Below are 27,256 nucleotides of genomic sequence, written 5' to 3' on the forward strand. Positions count from 1 at the left end.
CGACCCTCGTAACGAAGAAGAGCCGAGGAGAGGAGAGGAGAGGAGAGGAGAGGAGAGGAGAGGAGAGGAGAGGAGAGTTTGTACAGAGACAGTATAACTACAGTTCCAGCACCGTACTGAAGCCCTGCGGCTGCAGCTTGAAGCTGTGAATGCTGTGAAAAGGTGGAGGGTGGGTGGGGGTCCGCGGGGGGAGATCGAGCAGCACTATATATTGTGGAGAGAGAGAGAGAGAGAGAGAGACAGACATGTGGGGGGTGGTGTGGGGGTCCCTGGCGGCCGCTGTGAGCTCGGTGGTCTCCGTGGGGGTCCTCCTCCTGGTCACCCAGCAGCTGTGGAGCCTGCGGTGGTCCCTGACGCGGGACAAGCGCTCCAACCTGCCGCTGCCCCGGGGGTCCATGGGGTGGCCCCTGGTGGGGGAGACCTTCCACTGGCTGATACAGGTAAGACCCATGAGTTATACCAGGGGTCTTCAACAGGGGGTCCATGGGGTGGCCCCTGGTGGGGGAGACCTTCCACTGGCTGATACAGGTAAGAACCATGAGTTCTTCTCACGCTGATTTATACCAGGGGTCTTCAACAGGGGGTCCATGGGGTGATTTATACCAGGGGTCTTCAACAGGGGGTCCATGGGGTGATTTATACCAGGGGTCTTCAACAGGGGGTCCATGGGGTGATTTATACCAGGGGTCTTCAACAGGGGGTCCATGGGGTGATTTATACCAGGGGTCTTCAACAGGGGGTCCATGGGGTGATTTATACCAGGGGTCTTCAACAGGGGGTCCATGGGCTGATTTATACCAGGGGTCTTCAACAGGGGTTCCATGGGCTGATTTATACCAGGGGTCTTCAACAGGGGGTCCATGGGGTGATTTATACCAGGGGTCTTCAACAGGGGGTCCATGGGGTGATTTATACCAGGGGTCTTCAACAGGGGGTCCATGGGCTGATTTATACCAGGGGTCTTCAACAGGGGGTCCTTGGGGTGATTTATACCAGGGGTCTTCAACAGGGGGTCCATGGGCTGATTTATACCAGGGGTCTTCAACAGGGGGTCCATGGGGTGATTTATACCAGGGGTCTTCAACAGGGGGTCCATGGGGTGGTTTATACCAGGGGTCTTCAACAGGGGGTCCATGGGCTGATTTATACCAGGGGTCTTCAACAGGGGGTCCTTGGGCTGATTTATACCAGGGGTCTTCAACAGGGGGTCCATGGGGTGATTTATACCAGGGGTCTTCAACAGGGGGTCCTTGGGCTGATTTATACCAGGGGTCTTCAACAGGGGGTCCTTGGGCTGATTTATACCAGGGGTCTTCAACAGGGGGTCCATGGGGTGATTTATACCAGGGGTCTTCAACAGGGGGTCCTTGGGCTGATTTATACCAGGGGTCTTCAACAGGGGGTCCATGGGGTGATTTATACCAGGGGTCTTCAACAGGGGGTCCATGGGGTGATTTATACCAGGGGTCTTCAACAGGGGGTCCTTGGGCTGATTTATACCAGGGGTCTTCAACAGGGGGTCCATGGGCTGATTTATACCAGGGGTCTTCAACAGGGGGTCCTTGGGCTGATTTATACCAGGGGTCTTCAACAGGGGGTCCTTGGGCTGATTTATACCAGGGGTCTTCAACAGGGGGTCCATGGGCTGATTTATACCAGGGGTCTTCAACAGGGGGTCCATGGGCTGATTTATACCAGGGGTCTTCAACAGGGGGTCCATGGGGTGGCCCCTGGTGGGGGAGACCTTCCACTGCCTGCTCCAGGTGAGGAACCGTGAAACACGTCTGATGATCTAAAATGTTCTTCTCAGGATGATTTAAACACATTTAGGCCTAGAATTATTGAATGCTTTAACTATTGAAAAATAGCAGATCTACAAGCTCACTGCGACCTTGTAGATCTGCTATTTTTGAAAAATCATGACGATTTGTGCAAGTCTTTGAATATATCTTTTTTAAAAGCCAACATTTGTAACTCAAATATTTGCTCCTGGTCCCTGAAACAATATTTGGAGATGGGGGTCCGTGGTCAAATAAATATCATTTTGGGGGTCCTTCACATGAAAAGGTTTGAGAACCACTGACATAGTAGTCTCTCAAGAACAGACTAACTGAGCTCCAGTTAAGTGAAAAGGACAAAAAAAAAGGATTTTTTTTTCAAAGATAGCAGATCTACAAGCTCGCAGTGAGCTTGTATATCTGCTATTTTTCAATAGTTAAAGCATAAAATAATGATACACAATAATGTGTACCCGTTCTTTTAAACCAGGGGTCTTCAACAGGGGTCCGGGACGCGACCGCAGTTTTCCCGGTGAACCTGAGCGCAACGGTGGGGGCGCGGGAGTGTATAGGCCTATGTATTGAGAGGAACTTGTGCCGATTTCGCAAGAGACTCCTCGCCAATTGCAAGATATTTAAAAGTTATTTTAGTCGGGGGCCTTAGGGAGATAGAAAGGTAATGTCACGCTAATCAGTCTAAAAGCGCCAAGTTTTGCACAGATGTAGCCCAGGGCATGCTCTAATGATTTAGCTAGGGGGCCCGAGTCGGCGACCTTTGGGGTCGCCACAGCGGCCAAATCAAGTTGGGCTCCCATCGACTTTCTATACAGGAGGAAAATACCCAGAAAAACATTATTATACAAAAAATATTCCTTGGGCTACAAATGGCCCCAGAAAACGATGGTTTAATGATGAAAAGTGATGATTCATCACTTTTCACGGTTTTGTGGGGGTTTTCTGGGGCCATTTGTAGCCCAAGGAATGTTTTTTTTGTGCAAAACAAATGCTTGCAATGGATTCAGCATCATGACAAAACCCTAGTCAGACCCCTCACATCCTACTTAAAGCAGATTTTTTTCTGGGTTTTTTCCTCCTGTATAGAAAGTCGATGGGAGCCCAACTTGATTTGGCCGCTGTGGCGACCCCGAAGGTCGCCGACTCGGGCGCCCTAGCTAAATCATTAGAGCATGCCCTGGGATACATCTGTGCAAAATTTGGCGCTTTTAGACTGATTAGCGCGAAAAAACCCTAAGGCCTCTAACTATTTGGGGCCATGATGATAACCTCTTCTTCCCACTACTAGACTACTAAGGATTTATATTGTCTGTGTTATTGTTTACAACCACAATTAGTCACGTGTGGCAAGTTCGCGGTTCCACTAGTTTTACTAGTAGGCTAGTGTATAGGCTTAGAAGCCTTTTCAGAAGTTAATTTAATGTTTTCCATTAATAATTATCCTCATCTATTTTGTGCAAGTGCAAGTAGGCTAGTAGGCCTAGTAGGCTTTTCAGATGTTATTAATATTTCCCATTTAATGATTTCCTTTATCCTCATCTTGCGCTAATGCACGCAACTGTTTTCACCGGGTTTTAGGGCCTAGTAGGCTTTTCAGAAGTTAATTTAATTGATCCCAGTGTATGAGGTAGGAGTCAAATCTCCACAATACCATTATCATGTATGAGGTAGGAGTCAAATCTCCACAATACCATTATCATGTATGAGGTAGGAGTCAAATCTCCACAATACCATTATCATTTATCATGGGTGTTTTTATCACGACATACCATAATATCACGTATCGTCCCATCCCTAGTATAAAGCTTTTTGGAACAAATAGCAGCATTTCTTTCCCAAAACGATTCCAATAGTACATTAAAAAGACTCAGATTTAAAATGCATTTAAATGTATCAGCTCTGATTCATACTGTATGTACTGTAGGACTAGATGTTTCATACTGTATGTACAGTAGATGTTTCATACTGTATGTACAGTAGGTCTAGATGTTTCATACTGTATGTACAGTAGATGTTTCATACTGTACAGTATGTACAGTAGGTCTAGATGTCAATCCATGGTTTGTAGTCCTTAGGGTGGTTGTGTTTCTAGCCTTATTTTGTCGCAACAGTTCACAAATCTTGCTGCTTGTGCATTGTTGTATTTCTCCACACACACGCGCGCACACACACACACACACACACACACACACACACACACACACACACACACACACACACACACACACACACACACACACACACAGAGACAGCGAAAATGACAGAGAATGAGAGATAGAGAATGAGGGAGAGAAGATGAAGTAGTGCTTCTGCCACTGTAGTTTTGCTTTTTTACAAGCCTTCCAAAATATAGGTTAACTGTGTGTGTGTGTGTATGTGTGTGTGTGTGTGTGTGTGTGTGTGTGTGTGTGTGTGTGTGTGTGTGTGTGTGTGTGTGTGTGTGTGTGTGTGTGTGTGTGCGTGCGTGCGTGCGTGCGTGCATGCGTGTGTTTTGTCAAAACAAAACAAGTTTAATCCAATCGTTTTGGGTTTCATCACCAATGTATCCAGTCAAGGAATGTAAATGTAGGAAAGGCCATCAACGTCATCTTCTCTATTCAGATTATATATTTTTTTATTCCACCTGGCCACTGGTCACTCAATAGCAGGGACCCCCACAACCTGTTCATCCATATAGTTTCATCGTTTGACAGGCAGCACAATCGTCAGTGTATTTTGGATTCATGTCAACGTGTGTTTTCAGATATTTAACCACTTGAACCATCAATACTTAAAAGAATTAACCTTTCATCCTGTCTTCTCCTTTTTCCCATATTATACATATTAATATTATTACATCTAAGCAGCATGCATTGAGTACTCATTGAGCAGTAGAAGATGCATGTCAACTGGCTGCAGCCACTAGGGTATTTCTTGCTCTACCCCATGGAGGTTAAGTTTAGGGTTCGCGGTAGGCGAGTTTCTAAATTCTAGGCGAGCTAAGGCAAAACCACGCCCCGGACTCATTTTTGAAGCTTGTGATTGGCTGAACCGGAGATAGGGAGCGCTCCATTGTAGTCACTTGGACCGCGACCGGTGCACCAAAACCTGAACCTATCCTTAACCATTCCTGAACCTAATCCCAACTCTAACCCTAACCCTAACCTTAACCCTAACCCTAACCCTAACCCTAACCCTAACCCTAACCCTAACTCTAACCCTAACCCTAACCCTAACCCTAACCCTAACCTTAACCTCAGTAAAACAGACGCTGAGTAGCTAACCTGCCGACGCTGTTGAAAACGAGCGCTCCTTGCCTTAGCTCTCCTAGAATTTAGAAACTCGCAGAGTTGGGTTGTCTAAAAGATAACATGTACACATAGCGACAATGCGGCTCAAAGGGACTGTAGTGCCTTGGACTGCAAGGCAGAGAAGTCACGTGACCTCCACAAGCGGCATGAAGTCACTTGTGCACTGTGAGGTCACTTCCTGCCACTCGTTGAGGTTCCTGTCTCCCGTGGACCTCAACAGGACCCTAGTGTCTGCAGCCAGGTGCTGCTCCAGAATTGTGACCATGTGTACTAGGCAACAGCTCCTCCTGGGGTAACGTTATTCCATAGGTCACCGGTTTCAATGTAACGCTACATTTGCTAAAGTCTGCATGTTTACTTTCCCTGAGATGAATTTACTTTTTCTTATCCTGGAAATGCCGTGGAGACAACGATATGATGGTGAGTTCCTTCCTTCATTGCAAGGGAAAGATGGCAGATTAGCAGAAAGATATCTTCTCTGCAACAGTTTGTTTGTTACTCACAGACTCAGTGGGTGAACTGAAGCTCTCAAGCTCTCAGCATCACAATCACAGCAGGGTGAGAGAGAGTTATATATTTCCAGTACAAGGGTGGATAACTGAGAGCTATTACTTCAAGAGTAGAACGACGTGTAGCCGAGAGTTATGTATATATATATATATATATATATATATATATATATATATATATATATATATATATATATATATATATATATATATTACATTGTTTGATATACTATATTTAATAATTACCCTACTGATTTTCAAAATGTTCTTTTCATATAAACAAAGGTTATATGGTCATGATTCACTGCCATCCTGGATGGCTTGGTTCGAGGCTTAACATAATTGTTATACGTATTTTTGTAAAAGTCTATGGGGAAAATGAATGGGAGATTTTAAGTGGCACCAGTAAACCACTTTCCGCTGCGATGCTCTAGAGAGCTCTCAGCCTGTGGGGTTGTTTTATTAGTGTTCGCCCTAGTATTTACTTATGTTTTCCTCATTGCTCTATTTTGTTCTTTTGACCAGTACTAACATCCCTGTAAACCTGTCCTGCACTGTAAACCTGTCCTGCACTGTAAACCTGTCCTGCACTGTAAACCTGTCATGCACTGTAAACCTGTCCTGTCCTGCACTGTAAACCTGTCCTGCACTGTAAACCTGTCCTGCACTGTGAGTTTTGGAGAAATAAAAACACTGAAAGACAAACCTTTTACAGTAGGGCAGGAGTCTTCAACGTTTTCAGGCCAAGGACCCCTTAGTTGAGAGAGAGATGAAGCAGGGACCCCTTAGTTGAGAGAGAGATGAAGCAGGGACCCCTTAGTTGAGAGAGAGATGAAGCAGGGACCCCTTAGTTGAGAGAGAGATGAAGCAGGGACCCCCACAACCTGTTCATAGATTCCATATAGTTTCATTGTTTGACAGCACAATCATCAGTGTATTTTGGATTCATGTCAATTTGTGTTTTCAGATATTTAACCACTTGAACCGTCAATACTTAATAAACTTGACCTTTCACTCTGTACTTAGTCTGCTCTTTTTCCCCTCTACACCAAAGCTCTTTGCCAAAAATAGCAGATCTACAAGCACACAACGCATCACGCTGAACTTGTAGATCTGCTATTTTCAGCAAAAGTTCTCATAATATGGTTCAAGTGGTTAATATAAAAAAGGAGAAAAAAAGGTTTCTATCACTCAAAGATGTGAAGGACCCCCTGTAGTAACTCTGAGGACCCCCTAGGGGTCCCGGACCCCCCGCTGAAGACCCCTGCAGTAGGGTTCAGTGTCTTGCCCAAGGACACTTCCACATGTGTACAGGAGGAGGGGCGAGGATTCGAACCTCTGACCTCTGCTCCATAGAGCCTCATGCTGCCATTAGGTTGTGTGTTCTAACTCTACCTCCATAGAGCCTCATGCTGCCATTAGGTTGTGTGTTCTAACTCTGCTCTAGCTCCATAGAGCCTCATGTTGCCATTAGGATGTGTGTTCTAACTACCTCTACCTCCATAGAGCCTCATGCTGCCATTAGGTTGTGTGTTCTAACTCTGCTCTAGCTCCATAGAGCCTCATGCTGCCATTAGGTTGTGTGTTCTAACTCTACCTCCATAGAGCCTCATGCTGTCATTAGGTTGTGTGTTCTAACTCTGCTCTACCTCCATAGAGCCTCATGCTGCCATTAGGTTGTGTGTTCTAACTCTGCTCTAGCTCCATAGAGCCTCATGCTGCCATTAGGTTGTGTGTTCTAACTCTGCTCTACCTCCATAGAGCCTCATGTTGCCATTAGGTTGTGTGTTCTAACTCTGCTCCATAGAGCCTCATGCTGCCATTAGGTTGTGTGTTCTAACTCTGCTCTACCTCCATAGAGCCTCATGTTGCCATTAGGTTGTGTGTTCTAACTCTGCTCCATAGAGCCTCATGCTGCCATTAGGTTGTGTGTTCTAACTCTGCTCCATAGAGCCTCATGCTGCCATTAGGTTGTGTGTTCTAACTACCTCTACCTCCATAGAGCCTCATGCTGCCATTAGGTTGTGTGTTCTAACTCTGCTCCATAGAGCCTCATGCTGCCATTAGGTTGTGTGTTATAACTCTGCTCTACCTCCATAGAGCCTCATGCTGCCATTAGGTTGTGTGTTCTAACTCTGCTCCATAGAGCCTCATGCTGCCATTAGGTTGTGTGTTATAACTCTGCTCTACCTCCATAGAGCCTCATGCTGCCATTAGGTTGTGTGTTCTAACTCTGCCTCCATAGAGCCTCATGCTGCCATTAGGATGTGTGTTCTAACTCTGCCTCCATAGAGCCTCATGCTGCCATTAGGATGTGTGTTCTAACTCTGCCTCCATAGAGCCTCATGCTGCCATTAGGATGTGTGTTCTAACTCTGCTCCATAGAGCCTCATGTTGCCATTAGGTTGTGTGTTCTAACTCTACCTCCATAGAGCCTCATGCTGCCATTAGGTTGTGTGTTCTAACTCTACCTCCATAGAGCCTCATGCTGCCATTAGGTTGTGTGTTCTAACTCTGCTCCATAGAGCCTCATGCTGCCATTAGGTTGTGTGTTCTAACTCTGCTCTACCTCCATAGAGCCTCATGCTGCCATTAGGTTGTGTGTTCTAACTCTGCCTCCATAGAGCCTCATGCTGCCATTAGGCTGTGTGTTCTAACTCTACCTCCATAGAGCCTCATGCTGCCATTAGGCTGTGTGTTCTAACTCTGCTCCATAGAGCCTCATGTTGCCATTAGGTTGTGTGTTCTAACTCTGCTCCATAGAGCCTCATGCTGTCATTAGGTTGTGTGTTCTAACTCTGCTCCATAGAGCCTCATGCTGTCATTAGGTTGTGTGTTCTAACTCTGCTCCATAGAGCCTCATGTTGCCATTAGGTTGTGTGTTCTAACTCTACCTCCATAGAGCCTCATGCTGCCATTAGGTTGTGTGTTCTAACTCTGCTCTACCTCCATAGAGCCTCATGCTGCCATTAGGTTGTGTGTTCTAACTCTGCTCTAGCTCCATAGAGCCTCATGCTGCCATTAGGTTGTGTGTTCTAACTCTGCTCTACCTCCATAGAGCCTCATGTTGCCATTAGGTTGTGTGTTCTAACTCTGCTCCATAGAGCCTCATGCTGCCATTAGGTTGTGTGTTCTAACTCTGCTCTACCTCCATAGAGCCTCATGTTGCCATTAGGTTGTGTGTTCTAACTCTGCTCCATAGAGCCTCATGCTGCCATTAGGTTGTGTGTTCTAACTCTGCTCCATAGAGCCTCATGCTGCCATTAGGTTGTGTGTTCTAACTACCTCTACCTCCATAGAGCCTCATGCTGCCATTAGGTTGTGTGTTCTAACTCTGCTCCATAGAGCCTCATGCTGCCATTAGGTTGTGTGTTATAACTCTGCTCTACCTCCATAGAGCCTCATGCTGCCATTAGGTTGTGTGTTCTAACTCTGCTCCATAGAGCCTCATGCTGCCATTAGGTTGTGTGTTCTAACTCTGCTCCATAGAGCCTCATGCTGCCATTAGGTTGTGTGTTCTAACTCTGCTCCATAGAGCCTCATGCTGCCATTAGGTTGTGTGTTCTAACTCTGCTCCATAGAGCCTCATGCTGCCATTAGGTTGTGTGTTATAACTCTGCTCTACCTCCATAGAGCCTCATGCTGCCATTAGGTTGTGTGTTCTAACTCTGCCTCCATAGAGCCTCATGCTGCCATTAGGATGTGTGTTCTAACTCTGCCTCCATAGAGCCTCATGCTGCCATTAGGATGTGTGTTCTAACTCTGCCTCCATAGAGCCTCATGCTGCCATTAGGATGTGTGTTCTAACTCTGCTCCATAGAGCCTCATGTTGCCATTAGGTTGTGTGTTCTAACTCTACCTCCATAGAGCCTCATGCTGCCATTAGGTTGTGTGTTCTAACTCTACCTCCATAGAGCCTCATGCTGCCATTAGGTTGTGTGTTCTAACTCTGCTCTACCTCCATAGAGCCTCATGCTGCCATTAGGTTGTGTGTTCTAACTCTGCTCTACCTCCATAGAGCCTCATGCTGCCATTAGGTTGTGTGTTCTAACTCTGCTCTACCTCCATAGAGCCTCATGCTGCCATTAGGTTGTGTGTTCTAACTCTGCCTCCATAGAGCCTCATGCTGCCATTAGGCTGTGTGTTCTAACTCTACCTCCATAGAGCCTCATGCTGCCATTAGGCTGTGTGTTCTAACTCTGCTCCATAGAGCCTCATGTTGCCATTAGGTTGTGTGTTCTAACTCTGCTCCATAGAGCCTCATGCTGTCATTAGGTTGTGTGTTCTAACTCTGCTCCATAGAGCCTCATGCTGTCATTAGGTTGTGTGTTCTAACTCTGCTCCATAGAGCCTCATGTTGCCATTAGGTTGTGTGTTCTAACTCTACCTCCATAGAGCCTCATGCTGCCATTAGGTTGTGTGTTCTAACTACTTCTACCTCCATAGAGCCTCATGCTGCCATTAGGATGTGTGTTCTAACTACCTCTACCTCCATAGAGCCTCATGTTGCCATTAGGTTGTGTGTTCTAACTCTACCTCCATAGAGCCTCATGCTGCCATTAGGTTGTGTGTTCTAACTACCTCTACCTCCATAGAGCCTCATGCTGCCATTAGGATGTGTGTTCTAACTACCTCTACCTCCATAGAGCCTCATGCTGCCATTAGGTTGTGTGTTCTAACTCTGCTCTACCTCCATAGAGCCTCATGCTGCCATTAGGTTGTGTGTTCTAACTCTACCTCCATAGAGCCTCATGTTGCCATTAGGTTGTGTGTTCTAACTCTACCTCCATAGAGCCTCATGTTGTCATTAGGTTGTGTGTTCTAACTCTACCTCCATAGAGCCTCATGCTGCCATTAGGTTGTGTGTTCTAACTCTGCTCCATAGAGCCTCATGCTGCCATTAGGTTGTGTGTTCTAACTCTACCTCCATAGAGCCTCATGTTGCCATTAGGTTGTGTGTTCTAACTCTACCTCCATAGAGCCTCATGTTGCCATTAGGTTGTGTGTTCTAACTCTACCTCCATAGAGCCTCATGCTGCCATTAGGTTGTGTGTTCTAACTCTACCTCCATAGAGCCTCATGTTGCCATTAGGTTGTGTGTTCTAACTCTACCTCCATAGAGCCTCATGCTGCCATTAGGTTGTGTGTTCTAACTCTGCTCCATAGAGCCTCATGCTGCCATTAGGTTGTGTGTTCTAACTCTGCTCCATAGAGCCTCATGCTGCCATTAGGTTGTGTGTTCTAACTCTACCTCCATAGAGCCTCATGTTGCCATTAGGTTGTGTGTTCTAACTCTACCTCCATAGAGCCTCATGCTGCCATTAGGTTGTGTGTTCTAACTCTACCTCCATAGAGCCTCATGCTGCCATTAGGTTGTGTGTTCTAACTCTACCTCCATAGAGCCTCATGCTGCCATTAGGTTGTGTGTTCTAACTCTACCTCCATAGAGCCTCATGCTGCCATTAGGTTGTGTGTTCTAACTCTACCTCCATAGAGCCTCATGTTGCCATTAGGTTGTGTGTTCTAACTCTGCTCCATAGAGCCTCATGTTGCCATTAGGTTGTGTGTTCTAACTCTACCTCCATAGAGCCTCATGTTGCCATTAGGTTGTGTGTTCTAACTCTACCTCCATAGAGCCTCATGTTGCCATTAGGTTGTGTGTTCTAACTCTACCTCCATAGAGCCTCATGTTGCCATTAGGTTGTGTGTTCTAACTCTGCTCCATAGAGCCTCATGCTGCCATTAGGTTGTGTGTTCTAACTCTACCTCCATAGAGCCTCATGCTGCCATTAGGTTGTGTGTTCTAACTCTGCTCCATAGAGCCTCATGCTGCCATTAGGTTGTGTGTTCTAACTCTGCTCCATAGAGCCTCATGCTGCCATTAGGTTGTGTGTTCTAACTCTGATCTAGCTCCATAGAGCCTCATGTTGCCATTAGGTTGTGTGTTCTAACTCTACCTCCATAGAGCCTCATGCTGTCATTAGGTTGTGTGTTCTAACTCTGCTCCATAGAGCCTCATGTTGCCATTAGGTTGTGTGTTCTAACTCTACCTCCATAGAGCCTCATGCTGCCATTAGGTTGTGTGTTCTAACTCTACCTCCATAGAGCCTCATGTTGCCATTAGGTTGTGTGTTCTAACTCTGCTCTAGCTCCATAGAGCCTCATGTTGCCATTAGGTTGTGTGTTCTAACTCTACCTCCATAGAGCCTCATGCTGCCATTAGGTTGTGTGTTCTAACTCTACCTCCATAGAGCCTCATGCTGCCATTAGGTTGTGTGTTCTAACTCTACCTCCATAGAGCCTCATGCTGTCATTAGGTTGTGTGTTCTAACTCTGCTCCATAGAGCCTCATGTTGCCATTAGGTTGTGTGTTCTAACTCTGCTCCATAGAGCCTCATGCTGCCATTAGGTTGTGTGTTCTAACTCTACCTCCATAGAGCCTCATGTTGCCATTAGGTTGTGTGTTCTAACTCTGCTCCATAGAGCCTCATGTTGCCATTAGGTTGTGTGTTCTAACTCTGCTCCATAGAGCCTCATGCTGCCATTAGGTTGTGTGTTCTAACTCTACCTCCATAGAGCCTCATGCTGCCATTAGGTTGTGTGTTCTAACTCTACCTCCATAGAGCCTCATGCTGCCATTAGGATGTGTGTTCTAACTCTACCTCCATAGAGCCTCATGTTGCCATTAGGTTGTGTGTTCTAACTCTGCTCCATAGAGCCTCATGCTGCCATTAGGTTGTGTGTTCTAACTCTGCTCCATAGAGCCTCATGTTGCCATTAGGTTGTGTGTTCTAACTCTGCTCCATAGAGCCTCATGTTGCCATTAGGTTGTGTGTTCTAACTCTGCTCCATAGAGCCTCATGCTGCCATTAGGTTGTGTGTTCTAACTCTACCTCCATAGAGCCTCATGCTGCCATTAGGTTGTGTGTTCTAACTCTACCTCCATAGAGCCTCATGCTGCCATTAGGTTGTGTGTTCTAACTCTACCTCCATAGAGCCTCATGCTGCCATTAGGTTGTGTGTTCTAACTCTGCTCCATAGAGCCTCATGCTGCCATTAGGTTGTGTGTTCTAACTCTACCTCCATAGAGCCTCATGCTGCCATTAGGTTGTGTGTTCTAACTCTACCTCCATAGAGCCTCATGTTGCCATTAGGTTGTGTGTTCTAACTCTACCTCCATAGAGCCTCATGCTGCCATTAGGTTGTGTGTTCTAACTCTACCTCCATAGAGCCTCATGCTGCCATTAGGTTGTGTGTTCTAACTCTACCTCCATAGAGCCTCATGTTGTCATTAGGTTGTGTGTTCTAACTCTACCTCCATAGAGCCTCATGTTGCCATTAGGTTGTGTGTTCTAACTCTACCTCCATAGAGCCTCATGCTGCCATTAGGTTGTGTGTTGTAACTCTACCTCCATAGAGCCTCATGCTGCCATTAGGTTGTGTGTTCTAACTCTGCTCCATAGAGCCTCATGCTGCCATTAGGTTGTGTGTTCTAACTCTACCTCCATAGAGCCTCATGCTGCCATTAGGTTGTGTGTTGTAACTCTACCTCCATAGAGCCTCATGCTGCCATTAGGTTGTGTGTTGTAACTCTACCTCCATAGAGCCTCATGTTGCCATTAGGTTGTGTGTTCTAACTCTACCTCCATAGAGCCTCATGCTGCCATTAGGTTGTGTGTTCTAACTCTGCTCCATAGAGCCTCATGCTGCCATTAGGTTGTGTGTTCTAACTCTACCTCCATAGAGCCTCATGCTGCCATTAGGTTGTGTGTTCTAACTCTGCTCCATAGAGCCTCATGCTGCCATTAGGTTGTGTGTTCTAACTCTGCTCCATAGAGCCTCATGCTGCCATTAGGTTGTGTGTTCTAACTCTGCTCCATAGAGCCTCATGTTGCCATTAGGTTGTGTGTTCTAACTCTACCTCCATAGAGCCTCATGTTGCCATTAGGTTGTGTGTTCTAACTCTACCTCCATAGAGCCTCATGCTGCCATTAGGTTGTGTGTTGTAACTCTACCTCCATAGAGCCTCATGTTGCCATTAGGTTGTGTGTTCTAACTCTACCTCCATAGAGCCTCATGCTGCCATTAGGTTGTGTGTTCTAACTCTGCTCCATAGAGCCTCATGTTGCCATTAGGTTGTGTGTTCTAACTCTGCTCCATAGAGCCTCATGCTGCCATTAGGTTGTGTGTTCTAACTCTACCTCCATAGAGCCTCATGCTGCCATTAGGTTGTGTGTTCTAACTCTACCTCCATAGAGCCTCATGCTGCCATTAGGATGTGTGTTCTAACTCTACCTCCATAGAGCCTCATGTTGCCATTAGGTTGTGTGTTCTAACTCTGCTCCATAGAGCCTCATGCTGCCATTAGGTTGTGTGTTCTAACTCTGCTCCATAGAGCCTCATGTTGCCATTAGGTTGTGTGTTCTAACTCTGCTCCATAGAGCCTCATGTTGCCATTAGGTTGTGTGTTCTAACTCTGCTCCATAGAGCCTCATGCTGCCATTAGGTTGTGTGTTCTAACTCTACCTCCATAGAGCCTCATGCTGCCATTAGGTTGTGTGTTCTAACTCTACCACCATAGAGCCTCATGCTGCCATTAGGTTGTGTGTTCTAACTCTGCTCCATAGAGCCTCATGTTGCCATTAGGTTGTGTGTTCTAACTCTACCTCCATAGAGCCTCATGCTGCCATTAGGATGTGTGTTCTAACTCTACCTCCATAGAGCCTCATGCTGCCATTAGGATGTGTGTTCTAACTCTACCTCCATAGAGCCTCATGCTGCCATTAGGATGTGTGTTCTAACTCTACCTCCATAGAGCCTCATGTTGTCATTAGGTTGTGTGTTCTAACTCTACCTCCATAGAGCCTCATGCTGCCATTAGGTTGTGTGTTCTAACTCTACCTCCATAGAGCCTCATGCTGCCATTAGGTTGTGTGTTCTAACTCTACCACCATAGAGCCTCATGCTGCCATTAGGTTGTGTGTTCTAACTCTGCTCCATAGAGCCTCATGTTGCCATTAGGTTGTGTGTTCTAACTCTACCTCCATAGAGCCTCATGCTGCCATTAGGATGTGTGTTCTAACTCTACCTCCATAGAGCCTCATGTTGCCATTAGGTTGTGTGTTCTAACTCTGCTCCATAGAGCCTCATGTTGCCATTAGGTTGTGTGTTCTAACTCTACCTCCATAGAGCCTCATGCTGCCATTAGGTTGTGTGTTCTAACTCTACCTCCATAGAGCCTCATGTTGTCATTAGGTTGTGTGTTCTAACTCTGCTCCATAGAGCCTCATGCTGTCATTAGGTTGTGTGTTCTAACTCTACCTCCATAGAGCCTCATGCTGCCATTAGGTTGTGTGTTCTAACTCTGCTCCATAGAGCCTCATGCTGCCATTAGGTTGTGTGTTCTAACTCTACCTCCATAGAGCCTCATGTTGCCATTAGGTTGTGTGTTCTAACTCTGCTCCATAGAGCCTCATGCTGCCATTAGGTTGTGTGTTCTAACTCTACCTCCATAGAGCCTCATGCTGCCATTAGGTTGTGTGTTGTAACTCTACCTCCATAGAGCCTCATGCTGCCATTAGGTTGTGTGTTCTAACTCTACCTCCATAGAGCCTCATGTTGCCATTAGGTTGTGTGTTCTAACTCTACCTCCATAGAGCCTCATGTTGCCATTAGGTTGTGTGTTCTAACTCTACCTCCATAGAGCCTCATGTTGCCATTAGGTTGTGTGTTCTAACTCTACCTCCATAGAGCCTCATGCTGCCATTAGGTTGTGTGTTCTAACTCTACCTCCATAGAGCCTCATGCTGCCATTAGGTTGTGTGTTCTAACTCTGCTCCATAGAGCCTCATGCTGCCATTAGGTTGTGTGTTCTAACTCTACCTCCATAGAGCCTCATGTTGCCATTAGGTTGTGTGTTCTAACTCTACCTCCATAGAGCCTCATGCTGCCATTAGGTTGTGTGTTCTAACTCTACCTCCATAGAGCCTCATGCTGCCATTAGGTTGTGTGTTCTAACTCTGCTCCATAGAGCCTCATGTTGCCATTAGGTTGTGTGTTCTAACTCTACCTCCATAGAGCCTCATGTTGCCATTAGGTTGTGTGTTCTAACTCTACCTCCATAGAGCCTCATGCTGCCATTAGGTTGTGTGTTCTAACTCTACCTCCATAGAGCCTCATGTTGCCATTAGGTTGTGTGTTCTAACTCTACCTCCATAGAGCCTCATGCTGCCATTAGGTTGTGTGTTCTAACTCTGCTCCATAGAGCCTCATGCTGCCATTAGGTTGTGTGTTCTAACTCTACCTCCATAGAGCCTCATGTTGCCATTAGGTTGTGTGTTCTAACTCTGCTCCATAGAGCCTCATGCTGCCATTAGGTTGTGTGTTCTAACTCTACCTCCATAGAGCCTCATGCTGCCATTAGGTTGTGTGTTGTAACTCTACCTCCATAGAGCCTCATGCTGCCATTAGGTTGTGTGTTCTAACTCTACCTCCATAGAGCCTCATGTTGCCATTAGGTTGTGTGTTCTAACTCTACCTCCATAGAGCCTCATGTTGCCATTAGGTTGTGTGTTCTAACTCTACCTCCATAGAGCCTCATGTTGCCATTAGGTTGTGTGTTCTAACTCTACCTCCATAGAGCCTCATGCTGCCATTAGGTTGTGTGTTCTAACTCTACCTCCATAGAGCCTCATGCTGCCATTAGGTTGTGTGTTCTAACTCTGCTCCATAGAGCCTCATGCTGCCATTAGGTTGTGTGTTCTAACTCTACCTCCATAGAGCCTCATGCTGCCATTAGGTTGTGTGTTCTAACTCTACCTCCATAGAGCCTCATGCTGCCATTAGGTTGTGTGTTCTAACTCTACCTCCATAGAGCCTCATGCTGCCATTAGGTTGTGTGTTCTAACTCTGCTCCATAGAGCCTCATGTTGCCATTAGGTTGTGTGTTCTAACTCTACCTCCATAGAGCCTCATGTTGCCATTAGGTTGTGTGTTCTAACTCTACCTCCATAGAGCCTCATGCTGCCATTAGGTTGTGTGTTCTAACTCTACCTCCATAGAGCCTCATGTTGCCATTAGGTTGTGTGTTCTAACTCTACCTCCATAGAGCCTCATGTTGCCATTAGGTTGTGTGTTCTAACTCTACCTCCATAGAGCCTCATGCTGCCATTAGGATGTGTGTTCTAACTCTACCTCCATAGAGCCTCATGCTGCCATTAGGTTGTGTGTTCTAACTCTACCTCCATAGAGCCTCATGCTGCCATTAGGTTGTGTGTTCTAACTCTGCTCCATAGAGCCTCATGCTGCCATTAGGTTGTGTGTTCTAACTCTACCTCCATAGAGCCTCATGTTGCCATTAGGTTGTGTGTTCTAACTCTACCTCCATAGAGCCTCATGCTGCCATTAGGTTGTGTGTTCTAACTCTACCTCCATAGAGCCTCATGCTGCCATTAGGTTGTGTGTTCTAACTCTGCTCCATAGAGCCTCATGTTGCCATTAGGTTGTGTGTTCTAACTCTACCTCCATAGAGCCTCATGTTGCCATTAGGTTGTGTGTTCTAACTCTACCTCCATAGAGCCTCATGTTGCCATTAGGTTGTGTGTTCTAACTCTACCTCCATAGAGCCTCATGTTGCCATTAGGTTGTGTGTTCTAACTCTACCTCCATAGAGCCTCATGCTGCCATTAGGATGTGTGTTCTAACTCTACCTCCATAGAGCCTCATGTTGCCATTAGGTTGTGTGTTCTAACTCTACCTCCATAGAGCCTCATGCTGCCATTAGGTTGTGTGTTCTAACTCTACCTCCATAGAGCCTCATGCTGCCATTAGGTTGTGTGTTCTAACTCTGCTCCATAGAGCCTCATGCTGCCATTAGGTTGTGTGTTCTAACTCTACCTCCATAGAGCCTCATGTTGCCATTAGGTTGTGTGTTCTAACTCTACCTCCATAGAGCCTCATGTTGCCATTAGGTTGTGTGTTCTAACTCTACCTCCATAGAGCCTCATGTTGCCATTAGGTTGTGTGTTCTAACTCTACCTCCATAGAGCCTCATGTTGCCATTAGGTTGTGTGTTCTAACTCTGCTCCATAGAGCCTCATGTTGTCATTAGGTTGTGTGTTCTAACTCTACCTCCATAGAGCCTCATGTTGCCATTAGGTTGTGTGTTCTAACTCTGCTCCATAGAGCCTCATGCTGCCATTAGGTTGTGTGTTCTAACTCTGCTCCATAGAGCCTCATGTTGTCATTAGGTTGTGTGTTCTAACTCTACCTCCATAGAGCCTCATGTTGCCATTAGGTTGTGTGTTCTAACTCTGCTCCATAGAGCCTCATGTTGCCATTAGGTTGTGTGTTCTAACTCTACCTCCATAGAGCCTCATGCTGCCATTAGGTTGTGTGTTCTAACTCTACCTCCATAGAGCCTCATGCTGCCATTAGGTTGTGTGTTGTAACTCTACCTCCATAGAGCCTCATGCTGCCATTAGGTTGTGTGTTCTAACTCTGCTCCATAGAGCCTCATGCTGCCATTAGGTTGTGTGTTCTAACTCTACCTCCATAGAGCCTCATGCTGCCATTAGGTTGTGTGTTGTAACTCTACCTCCATAGAGCCTCATGTTGCCATTAGGTTGTGTGTTCTAACTCTGCTCCATAGAGCCTCATGCTGCCATTAGGTTGTGTGTTCTAACTCTACCTCCATAGAGCCTCATGCTGCCATTAGGTTGTGTGTTCTAACTACCTCTACCTCCATAGAGCCTCATGCTGCCATTAGGATGTGTGTTCTAACTCTACCTCCATAGAGCCTCATGCTGCCATTAGGTTGTGTGTTCTAACTCTACCTCCATAGAGCCTCATGCTGCCATTAGGTTGTGTGTTCTAACTCTGCTCCATAGAGCCTCATGCTGCCATTAGGTTGTGTGTTCTAACTCTACCTCCATAGAGCCTCATGTTGCCATTAGGTTGTGTGTTCTAACTCTACCTCCATAGAGCCTCATGCTGCCATTAGGTTGTGTGTTCTAACTCTACCTCCATAGAGCCTCATGCTGCCATTAGGTTGTGTGTTCTAACTCTGCTCCATAGAGCCTCATGTTGCCATTAGGTTGTGTGTTCTAACTCTACCTCCATAGAGCCTCATGTTGCCATTAGGTTGTGTGTTCTAACTCTACCTCCATAGAGCCTCATGCTGCCATTAGGTTGTGTGTTCTAACTCTACCTCCATAGAGCCTCATGTTGCCATTAGGTTGTGTGTTCTAACTCTACCTCCATAGAGCCTCATGTTGCCATTAGGTTGTGTGTTCTAACTCTACCTCCATAGAGCCTCATGCTGCCATTAGGTTGTGTGTTCTAACTCTACCTCCATAGAGCCTCATGTTGCCATTAGGTTGTGTGTTCTAACTCTACCTCCATAGAGCCTCATGCTGCCATTAGGATGTGTGTTCTAACTCTACCTCCATAGAGCCTCATGTTGCCATTAGGTTGTGTGTTCTAACTCTACCTCCATAGAGCCTCATGCTGCCATTAGGTTGTGTGTTCTAACTCTACCTCCATAGAGCCTCATGCTGCCATTAGGTTGTGTGTTCTAACTCTACCTCCATAGAGCCTCATGTTGCCATTAGGTTGTGTGTTCTAACTCTACCTCCATAGAGCCTCATGTTGCCATTAGGTTGTGTGTTCTAACTCTACCTCCATAGAGCCTCATGTTGCCATTAGGTTGTGTGTTCTAACTCTACCTCCATAGAGCCTCATGTTGCCATTAGGTTGTGTGTTCTAACTCTGCTCCATAGAGCCTCATGTTGTCATTAGGTTGTGTGTTCTAACTCTACCTCCATAGAGCCTCATGTTGCCATTAGGTTGTGTGTTCTAACTCTGCTCCATAGAGCCTCATGCTGCCATTAGGTTGTGTGTTCTAACTCTGCTCCATAGAGCCTCATGCTGCCATTAGGTTGTGTGTTCTAACTCTGCTCCATAGAGCCTCATGTTGCCATTAGGTTGTGTGTTCTAACTCTACCTCCATAGAGCCTCATGCTGCCATTAGGTTGTGTGTTCTAACTCTACCTCCATAGAGCCTCATGCTGCCATTAGGTTGTGTGTTGTAACTCTACCTCCATAGAGCCTCATGCTGCCATTAGGTTGTGTGTTCTAACTCTGCTCCATAGAGCCTCATGCTGCCATTAGGTTGTGTGTTCTAACTCTACCTCCATAGAGCCTCATGCTGCCATTAGGTTGTGTGTTGTAACTCTACCTCCATAGAGCCTCATGTTGCCATTAGGTTGTGTGTTCTAACTCTGCTCCATAGAGCCTCATGCTGCCATTAGGTTGTGTGTTCTAACTCTACCTCCATAGAGCCTCATGCTGCCATTAGGTTGTGTGTTCTAACTACCTCTACCTCCATAGAGCCTCATGCTGCCATTAGGTTGTGTGTTCTAACTCAGAGAGGTTGTGTGTTCTAACTCAGAGAGGATTATAGGTGTGTCCCTGCCCCCTCCCTAATCGGGGTCATCCCTATTGTGTAAACAAAACAATGTAAGTCAGTAGCTTTGGTTTCTGGCCCCACACACGCACGCACGCACGCACGCATGCGCACACACACACACACACACACACACACACACACACACACAGCAGTGCAGTGGTGGAAAAACTACTCAATGTTTTAGTGAAGTCAGTGTCTCTGTGCTGTGGGGATGTTCAGCTAAACTGGTTACAAGATTCTGGAGCTGCAAGAACCTTTGGCCAGAGAATATGGCCTCATATATCCACCTGTTTTCGCAAGACTTTACTGTAGCATTATTTGTGGGACACTTCCGGTTAACAGCAGACATACAAGCTCACGTCGCGTCGCAGATGCAACCGTTGTGAGCTTGTAGATCACACTCGGCTGCGGCGCCGGAACTGCCACACTCCTTCTGCGCAATGCATGATGGGACGTTGGAAAGTCACCGTGTGTCAGTGTCACAGGTCGAAAATAGACGATCAAGCCCACTGGTGTAGATCTGCTTGTAGAACTTGTAGATCTGCTTGTAGAGCTGCAACTAAGCATAAATCGGCCTTACATTTGTTCTTTTCAATGACATCATTGTGTTAATTGCCTCGACGAACCTGGGTTCCACCAGTGGACCAATCTGGCTATAGCCATCATCAAGAAAAGGACCGCCCAGCTACTACTCTGTCTTTAGAGAATGCCAGTGGACTGACCCATTGGGAGTAGCCCCATGGGCCTGTACCTCTGTGGTCCTCCAGAGGGCACTGTTTCTTCATGTCAGTCAGCTGACTGGCCCACAGACCACTGGTTTGTCTTTCATGCTCAACAGCACAAATAAACATTTACTCTACTTTAGTCAAATGTAGCCTGTTATGTAACCATCCTGAAATGGGTTGTTTTGTTAAAAGTGCATCTCTGCTGTGAGGATAAGGCCACATAATTTGATGGGTAACCAACTGTGGTGTGGCGCTACGCGGCTGGTTTTGGGTTGAAGCTACTCTGTATCTTCTTGATTTAATAGGCAGGTTGTGACATCAACTGCAGACCGGCTGAGAGAGGCCGTGTGCACAATAATGCATTTAAGCTTAATGTAATGAATGAATTGATGCTGAAATGAAATGTGACGAGCACAGCGGCCAAAATTAACCTTAGAGCAGCCTTTTTCTTTTCTTTTCTTTCTTTTCTTGAGTTAAAGGTGTATTCAGTGATAATCAAGGTGGCCGGGTGTCATCTTGTCCCTTACTGGCCTTACAGCGTGGAAATGTTTAGTTTTTTATAGATTTTTTTACACCATTATAATGTTCTCGTTTTGATCATTAGACCCAATCACTGAATATCGGTAGGCCTACGTCTCCAGCTTCAGGATATGTATGATACTGATTTACTACCAGACTGTGGCATTTTATGAGTTCAGTAGTTTACAATCTAGGCATTTAGCAGACGATCTTAATTCAGAGCGACTGTGACCATCATAACTAAACATCATAACATAACTACAGCCATACTCTACCCTGATTGGTCGAGGACTGGCTGGCCACCTCTGAAAACCGAATCTAGCTAGGCTCGTAACACGGGCCATGGTGGAAGTCCTTATATGGTCAGCACTCATTCTAGTGAGGAGAATGAATGGAAAATTATATTTTTATTTGAATGAAATACAATCACTGAATATACCTTTAAACTGGACAGTTCACCTGAATATGACTTTTGTTTTGTCCTATCGATTATTCTCCCTGTGGAGACATGAATTCATGGATATATTTTAGTTTGTTTTGTTTCTGGTACATTCCTAAGACTCTTTGTGTCTCCATAGGGAACAAAGCAGGCTCTTTGTGTCTCCATAGGGAACAAAGCAGGCTCTTTGTGTCTCCATAGGGAACAAATCAGGATCTTTGTGTCTCCATAGGGAACAAAGCAGGCTCTTTGTGTCTCCATAGGGAACAAATCAGGCTCTTTGTGTCTCCATAGGGAACAAAGCAGGCTCTTTGTGTCTCCATAGGGAACAAAGCAGGATCTTTGTGTCTCCATAGGGAACAAAGCAGGCTCTTTGTGTCTCCATAGGGAACAAAGCAGGCTCTTTGTGTCTCCATAGGGAACAAATCAGGCTCTTTGTGTCTCCATAGGGAACAAAGCAGGCTCTTTGTGTCTCCATAGGGAACAAATCAGGATCTTTGTGTCTCCATAGGGAACAAATCAGGCTCTTTGTGTCTCCATAGGGAACAAAGCAGGCTCTTTGTGTCTCCATAGGGAACAAAGCAGGCTCTTTGTGTCTCCATAGGGAACAAAGCAGACTCTTTGTGTCTCCATAGGGAACAAAGCAGGCTCTTTGTGTCTGGAACCATTACTGGTCATCAAATTATTATCTTAGAGCGTTTAGATCTTCACAAATACAGATTGGAGCGACCAACAGTGAGTTACGAGCTACCTGTTTTGTTCTTGGATAAACATACCTCACACTGTCTGTCTGTCTGTCTGTCTGTCTGTCTGTCTGTCTGTCTCTGTCTCTGTCTCTGTCTCTGTCTCTGTCTCTCTCTCTCTCTCTCTCTCTCTCTCTCTCTCTCTCTCTCTCTCTCTCTCTCTCTCTCTCTCTCTCTCTGCAGGGGTCCAACTTCCACATCTCGCGCAGAGAGCGCCACGGCAACGTGTTCAAGACCCACCTGCTGGGCAAGCCGCTGGTCCGCGTCACGGGAAGTGACAACATCAGGAAGATCCTTCTGGGCGAGCACAGCCTGGTGTGCACGCAGTGGCCGCAGAGCACCCGCACTATCCTAGGACCCTGCACCCTGGTCAACTCTATAGGGGAGATCCATAGGAGCAAGAGAAAGGTACATATTAGCACCCTGGTCAACTCTATAGGGGAGATCCATAGGAGCAAGAGAAAGGTACATATTAGCACCCTGGTCAACTCTATAGGAGAGATCCATAGGAGCAAGAGAAAGGTATTATTAACACCATCCTGGGACCCTGCACCCTGGTCAACTCTATAGGGGAGATCCATAGGAGCAAGAGAAAGGTATTATTAACACCCTGGTCAACTCTATAGGGGAGATCCATAGGAGCAAGAGAAAGGTATTATTAACACCATCCTGGGACCCTGTACCCTGGTCAACTCTATAGGGGAGATCCATAGGAGCAAGAGAAAGGTACATATTAGCACCCTGGTCAACTCTATAGGAGAGGTCCATAGGAGCAAGAGAAAGGTATTATTAACACCCTGGTCAACTCCATAGGGGAGATCCATAGGAGCAAGAGAAAGGTATTATTAACACTATCCTAGGACCCTGTACTCTGGTCAACTCTATAGGAGATGTTCATAGGAGCAAGAGAAAGGTACATATTAGCACCCTGGTTAAATCTTTAGGAGAGGTCCACATGAGCAAGAGAAAGGTATTATTAACACCATCCTGGAACTCTATAGGGGAGATCCACTAGCCTGGCGGGGCCTGACGTCATACTGCGTTCACTCACTCATTCCTTCCACAGTATAACGTCTGGCCTTCGGCCTATTGGCAGCTTAAAAAGTGGGCGGGAGTACTTGCCTTTACAGACAGACTCCTCTAACCAATCAGCGTAGCAAAACATCTCTCAGCCAGTCGGAAGAACGGCAAACAAACACGTCTTTTTGGCCGATGAACTCCACTAGCGCATCCCCCGTGTTCCCTTTTAATTGTTGTAATTGATTCCAACTCTGAAATAACTTCACTTATTGCTTGTTTTATCGTTAGAGCGTTAACTGTTACACTTGTTGCATCGCGAGGGCAGCCATTGTTGTTTTGAAAATGCTGCAGCATGCATCTACGTCACCGTCTACACATGGACCAATCAGGGAAAGCTTTTCACTTGTTGTCAGGGAGACTACGTTTGTTGTGCGGACAGCAGTCACTGATTGGCCCCGATCAGAAAATAATCAGTATACTCGCTGCCTATACCCGGAAGGCCAGACGTTATACTGGGGAAGGAATGAGTGAGTGAACGCAGTATGACGTCAGTATGACATCAGGATGACGTCAGGCCCCGCCAGGCTAGAGATCCACAGGAGCAAGAGAAAGGTACTAATAAGACCCTGGTTTTCAAAGTGGGTGACGGGGCACCCTGGGGTGCCGTGATGCCAGTCCAGGGGTGCCGCGAGATCATTTGATAATATCACTTCACTATGCTTAGTGAAACAGACCTGATTTGCACTGTACTTGATGAGTTCTTTTTCCATTTCTGGTGAACCTTCCCCCCCAGAATAAGCATGCTGGGGTTCAAGTGCATGGTTAACGTTATTTTCAGTCAGTTCTGATGGAAACGGATATTTCTCCGATGTAAGATTCCGATGTAATTCAAGTGTGCCGTGGATGAAAAAGTTATTTACAAGGGTGCCCTGTGACCAAAAAGTTTGAAAACCCCTGTCCTATGCAACCTTCTAATCAAGTCTTCAATCAATCAAACCACCTTACTATCTAGTTAGCTAACAACAATGGGTCCATGGTGGACGTTCTCCTTCCACCGTGCAGATCCTGGCCAAGGTGTTCGGCCGCGGGGCGTTGGAGACGTACCTGCCACGCGTCCAGGAGGTGGTGAAGCAGGAGATCTCCAAGTGGTGCTCGGCGCCGGGCTCCGTGGACGTCTACGCCGCCGCCAAGTCGCTGACGTTCCGCATCGCCGTGCGGGTCCTACTGGGCCTGCAGCTGGAGGAGGAGAGACTGGTCTACCTGGCCGGGGTCTTCGAGCAGCTCATGAACAACCTGTTCTCCCTGCCCATCGACGCCCCCTTCAGCGGGCTGAGGAAGGTACAGGACGCACCGCCACAGATCCACTACCCCTGCGTCAGCAGAGTGAGCCTTCGGCGGCGTATCTGTCTGTGTTTACTGGGGCTTTCACCAAAAAGGCGACTCAGTCGACTTCATTACACAAGTCGACTCCCACCAGAGAAAGCCGAAAGTCTAACTTAAGAAATTGTGAAAATAGACGATCTACATGCTCGTGAGCATGTAGATCGTTGTGCTATTTTCACAATTTCTGCCTCTAATATTTGACAATTTGGCCAATGTTTAATTTGTCATTTTAGAGGTTTTAAAAAGTCCTTAAATTGTCACTTTAGAAATGTGCAGATACCCTCTATACACTTAAACTTTATGTTGGTTTGTTTACTGTTGAGTGAGAAAACAACGTTTCACATTAAGTTAATCATCTGGGGACCCCCCAAAATAATTGGGGGGTCGTGTGTGATGTGATGACGTCATCAAACGATAAAGTCGACTTCAACTCAACTTTTTACTGAGTCGAGTCGACTTGCAAACATCGCAAGTCGTTAATGCCCTAGTGTACAGCACAGCTATTCTGTATATATAATTGGTCATAATAGGCCAATTTACAATTGCGTTATAAGTGGGGTTTTATTGCTTAATGTAACAATTGTGTATAATGTATATTATGAATAGATACTGTATTATAGTATTAGTCATACAGGCTGATAATTGTGTATATATTATATATTTTCCAGGGGATCAAAGCTCGTGAGATCCTCCATGCCAACATGGAGAAGATCATAGAGGAGAAGATGAACCAACAACACTCTGATGAATACCAAGATGCCTTCGATTATATGATGGGCAGCGCCAAGGAGCAGGGGCACCTGCTGACCACACAGGAGCTGAAGGTATCTATTAAATACATTATATACACTTTATACATTACATACATTATATACACTTTATACATTACATACATTATATACACTTTATACATTACATACATTATATACACTTTATACATTACATACATTATATACACTACATACAGTATATACATAATGATTATATGATGGGCAGTGCCAAGGAGCACGGGCACCTGCTGACCACACAGGAGCTGAAGGTATCTACATTACTGTATCACTATCTATACATATGTTATATACAGTATATACATTACTGTATCACTATCTATACATATGTTATATACAGTATACATTACTGTATCACTATCTATACATATGTTATATACAGTATATACATTACTGTATCACTATCTATACATATGTTATATACATTATATACATTACTGTATCACTATCTATACATATGTTATATACATTATACATTACTGTATCACTATCTATACATGGAGATATCTGTATCTGTCTGTCTGTCGGCGTCCATTTTATGTCCATATATGGAGATCACTGCAGTTATAGTTCTGGGTCCATTTTATGCCCATATATGCCCATATATGGAGATATCTGTCTATCTGCATCCATTTTATGCCCATATATGGAGATCTCTGTATCTGTCTGTCTGTGTCCCTTTTATGCCCGTATATGGAGATCTTTGTGATTCTGCGTCCATTGTATGCCCATATATGCCATATATGGAGATATCTGTTTATCTGCGTCCATTTTATGCCCATATATGAGATCTCTGTCGCTTTTTCAAACAGATGGTCAAAACGGGTCCTATGACAACAGGTATAATGGGGTTTGCATTAAACGGGGAACCGGCACTGTGTCTGCAACACAGTCGGAGGCACAGACAGATACAGAGATCTCCATAATGGGAATAAAGGGACACAGACAAACAGATGGAGGAGGAGACAAACTTAATGCAAACCCCATTATACCTGTTGTCATAGGACCCGTTTTGACCATCTGTTTGCCTGTGTCGATTTATGCCCATATATGGAGATATCTGTATCTGTCTGTCTGCGTCCACTTTATGCCCATATATGGAGATCTTTGACCATCTGTTTGCCTGTGTCCATTTATGCCCATATATGGAGATATCTGTATCTGTCTGTCTGCATCCATTTTATGCCCATATATGGAGATCTATGCAGACACAGTGCCAGTTCCGGAAAATCCTGATGTCAGACATCAGAATCCGAACCTTTCGTGCTGGTTCCAGAAAATCGTGGGTCGGGTCGAGGCCGAGCACTGCACTACCTGCTGCGGTGGGGAACGTGCGTGCCGAATTTGAAATAGGGAATGAATGCCCCACCCTTTAATGCAAACCCCATGAATGCCCCACCCTTTAATGCAAACCCCAATATACCTGTTGTCATAGGACCCGTTTTGACCATCTGTTTGTCTTTGTCCACTTATGCCCATATATGAAGATCTCTACACACACAGTACCGGTTGCGGAAAACTCTGATGTCAGACATCAGCTCCGCATACGGGCATTCATTTTATTCCCATATATGGAGAAC

General features: G+C 45.7%; 1 protein-coding gene across 1 annotated transcript in view; it reads left to right on the plus strand.

The window, feature by feature from the left end:
* Window positions 1-245: 245 nt before the first annotated feature.
* The window catches only part of cyp26c1 (cytochrome P450, family 26, subfamily C, polypeptide 1), a gene marked incomplete at both ends in the record, with an annotated part of 39,772 nt that continues 12,761 nt past the window's right edge, over window positions 246-27,256 (plus strand). The window contains 4 exons of the mRNA XM_080741202.1: window positions 246-440; window positions 22,669-22,893; window positions 24,568-24,843; window positions 25,557-25,712. Coding sequence (XP_080597328.1) covers window positions 246-440; window positions 22,669-22,893; window positions 24,568-24,843; window positions 25,557-25,712 — 852 coding nt within the window. The remainder of the gene's footprint in view (window positions 441-22,668; window positions 22,894-24,567; window positions 24,844-25,556; window positions 25,713-27,256) is intronic.

The sequence above is a fragment of the Nannobrachium achirus genome (assembly GCF_963921795.1).
Source record: "Nannobrachium achirus genome assembly, chromosome: 13".
Classification (NCBI taxonomy): Eukaryota; Metazoa; Chordata; class Actinopteri; order Myctophiformes; family Myctophidae; genus Nannobrachium; species Nannobrachium achirus.